Source organism: Barbus barbus (assembly GCF_936440315.1).
Source record: "Barbus barbus genome assembly, chromosome: 6".
Taxonomy (NCBI): domain Eukaryota; kingdom Metazoa; phylum Chordata; class Actinopteri; order Cypriniformes; family Cyprinidae; genus Barbus; species Barbus barbus.
In genome coordinates this window covers 40,691,458-40,695,305 of record NC_136734.1, presented here as the reverse complement: position 1 = coordinate 40,695,305, position 3,848 = coordinate 40,691,458, and the positions used below count along the sequence as shown (strand labels likewise).

The 3,848-nt window shown below is 36.4% G+C and overlaps 1 protein-coding gene across 1 annotated transcript in view; it reads right to left on the bottom strand.

Moving 5' to 3' along the window:
• Positions 1 to 2,179, bottom strand: part of LOC306871345 (ATP-dependent RNA helicase DDX54-like) — a 26,851-nt gene extending 24,672 nt beyond the window's left edge. The window contains exons 1-3 of the mRNA XM_079419188.1: positions 1,912 to 2,179; positions 703 to 829; positions 554 to 624 (exon numbers count right to left, since the gene is read on the bottom strand). Of these exons, the coding sequence (XP_079275314.1) occupies positions 554 to 624; positions 703 to 829; positions 1,912 to 2,022 (309 nt within the window). The 5' untranslated portion in view covers positions 2,023 to 2,179. The remainder of the gene's footprint in view (positions 1 to 553; positions 625 to 702; positions 830 to 1,911) is intronic.
• Positions 2,180 to 3,848: the final 1,669 nt, after the last annotated feature.

Sequence of the window (3,848 nt, the reverse complement as noted above, 5' to 3'; positions counted from 1 at the left end):
ATTAAGAATGTATATTAGTAGTATAATTTAAAGTAGCAATGTAAAAATGTAATTAGAATGTTATATGCACTTGCTAGATGCTGATTTTTGCATATACACTTACTATGCACTTCTCTCATATATATATATACTTAGACACTTTTTTCTTATATGCACTTACTAGACGCTGTTTTTCGTATATACACACTTGCTAGACTCTTTTTTTGTACATAATCACTAGATACTTTTTTCATAAATACACTATCTAGACACTTTTTTGTGTCTATGCACTTTTTAGACACTTTTTTTCATATATTCACTTACTAGAAGTTTTTTTCTTATGTACACTTACTGTAAGCTTTCTTGTTTTGTATATAAACTTAGTGTTCAATTATCTCAGCAAAGAATGACAGAAAGCTGGTTATCGCTGCTGTGTGAAGGAGTGACGGAGAATTAAAATCAGAACACAGATGTGAACACAGATGATATTTGTTGTAGTTTGAGTTCGCCACTACAGAAGTTTACCAGAGAAGCACAGAAATGTGAAGAGAGTCCCTTCATCACAGCACATTACCTTCCTCTGGATGGGTGTGGGAACTTTATAGCCCTTCTTCATGATGCCTTTATACACCGGGTAACTGAGACCTGCGAGAAAGCAGAGCACTGACTGAGCAACACAGATCCTGTGAATGATGACGACTGAGTTTCATATAGACGTCTCACCCATGGACTGAAAGCCGCCAGACTTCTTCTTCTTCTTGTTCTGGGCTCGGACGAGCTCTCTGGTGTCGAGCTCCGCGTCAGAAACGCACTCGGATGAAGCCGGGAATCGAGGCAGTCTTCTGCTGGACTGGACGACAGAAAAACATGCTCTGACTGTAAACGATCACACGCTGCATTACTGGAACCAACCATTATCATTTATTCACTTTTAACGCCATGCCAGCATCGAGGCTATGTTCATGGCGATCTCTGAATAAATTACACAAGGTATACAATTAACAAAAAATGATAAAAGACATTTGAGATAACACTGCATCTCCAGTGAAACAGAGCACAGGTTAAATCACATCTTTAACCTCATAATGCATTCAATATCTGTTTGCTGTGGTCTGTTCGGACCTGAAGAACACTTATATTACAAAACAGTCATAACATTTCAGCATCATACCATATTGTATCTGATCAGAAACTGTTTATTAATAAGTAAATGTGAAGAAAATTCTAAGTTTTAAATGTTAAATATTACATTACACCCTTTTTTATTCATTAAAAATTTGAAAAAGTCTTTGAAATTTCAAATTACACATAAACCACATAAAAAAACCATTCAATATATATATATTTTCAATACTGATGAAAAATATTTATTAGATTAATATATATATATATATATATATATATATATATATATAGAATGAAGTTATAATCTGAAAATTACCAGTATCAATAATAACATGAAACCTACATATTTATTTCTAATAAACCAACATCAAAACATAAATATTACTGTGAAGTATTTTTTTTTTAAAAACAAAAAAAAGCTATTTTACTTACATAACTTCTGTTATGGTTTATCGATAAGTGTACATGTTTATCAAAAATATTCAGTCCCAAAAGTGTGTGAGATATGGAGAAAAGGCTAAATATATATAACAGAAAACTTTGACACTAACAAAACTAATTTCACAGAAATACAGTGCTTCATACATGACCCGGACACATAATGCATCATTATATCTCTTAAAAAATAATAGTAAAAAAACCTTTAAAAATCTGAAATAATAAAGAATGTGTATTTCGAGGGTCTTCAAGCGTTTGACAAGTTTTGCTCCTTTACTAAAATATATGCATTTTTTGTAGAAATGAGACAGACAGTCCCTGATTGAAGGAAACTGAACCGATAATCAAGAGCAAGCCCGTTTGACTCACTGTGTCCTGATCATCTTTGACTCGTGTGGCCACTTCAAACTCTTCATCATCAGACTGGAGCTCGTGATCTCTCTTCTTCCTCCTCAGCAGCTTCTTCTTCCTCTGCGCCATCGATAAAACCCGCTGCTGTCGGGAAACGTCGCTATTTAATCGAAGAAAGCAGGCGCTCCGTGAGACGAAAACACCGGAGACTTTCAGAAACACGTGTGAGGACGCTGCTGCGCACAGAGATGACGTCAGAGAGCGAGGCGCTGCTGCAGTTCACGGCTCTGCCGCTCGGTGGCGCTACGAACAGAGCAATAATGCAGAAATATGTTTCCTCAGCCAATCAAAAACAATGCATAGATTTTCTTTATGTACAACAGTGTATGTGTGTGTATATATATATATTTATATTATATTTAGTCATTTAGCAGAGCTTTTATCCAAAGAGACTTAATGAGGACAACAGAAGCAATCTATTGTAGTAATAAAACAACTAAAACAGATCCAAAACTAAAAGCTAAAACTTTATAAATACTACATATACACATTTGAAAAATAAAGAAATTAAATAAGAATGACAAATGCATACAACAACATTTCAAAAATATGTATATTATATATATATATTGATTAATGCAACAGTATACATTTATTTATTCATTCAACACACATACCTATTTTTACATTTCCTTGCATTTGTGCACAACACACCTGTACACATAAATACTGTTTATTTTGTATATTGTGAATTTTTGTCTTTAGATATTGTAATTCCCTATTTAACCTTGTTGTATTTTTACTCTGTTATTATGTTTTATGTGCTGTGGAAGCTTCTGTCACTAAAGCAGATTGCTGTTCTGTGTATAGCTGGTAATAAAGCTCTTTCTGACTCTGCAGCAGCACAGAGTCGATGATGATCAGGTCATCTCAGCTTTCAGCTCAAATCCCTGCCTCTCTCCCGGTGTTCAACAGAAAACACCCGTCCTGTAGATGAGGAAAGAGATCTGAAAACACATCAGGAGATTGTTCTCCTCTCGCTCTGTGTGTCTGAGTGACCTGCTCTGATGGCCGAATCCTGACCTTCAGCTTGAACACAGATCAGACGTAATCTCCCATCCACATCTATTCTTTCATGAAGCTGGGGTTTATGACAACGGTTCCTGTGATCACAGAGATCGTGTCAATTCAAGAAACAAACACTTTCATGATCATATGTGTGACCCTGGACCACAAAACCAGTCATAAGGGTCCATTTATAAACAAGCTTTCCATTGATGTATGGTTTGTTATGATAGGACAATATTTGTCTGAGATACAACTATTAGAAAATCTGGAATCTGAGGGAGCAAAAAAATCTAAATATTGAGAAAATCTCCTTTAAAGTTGTTCAAATGAAGTTCTTAGCAATGCATATTACTAATCAAAAATTAAGTTTTGATATATTTACGGTAGGAAATTTACTAAATATCTTCATGGAACATGATCTTAATATCCTAATGATTTTTGGCATAATAAAAAAAGTAAAGTCGTGACGTATTGTCAAGTATGGTGACCCATACTCGAAATTGGTGCTCTGCGTTCAACCCATCCAAGTGCACACACACAGCAGTGAGTAGTGAACAAATGCACACACACACACACACACACACACCGTGAACACACACCCGGAGCAGTGGGCAGCATTTATGCTGCGGCGCCCGGGGAGCAGTTGGGGGTTTGGTGTCTTGCTCAAGGGCACCTCAGTCGTGGTATTGAGGGTGGAGAGAGCGCTGGACATTCACTCCCCCCACCTACAATCCCTGCCGGCCCGAGACTCGAACCCACAACCTTTGGATTACGAGTCTGACTCTCTAACCATTAGGCCACGACTTCCCCTAATAGAGAAATGTATAATTGTGATCCATACAATGTATTGTTGGCTATTGCTACAGATATACCTGTGTTACTCATGA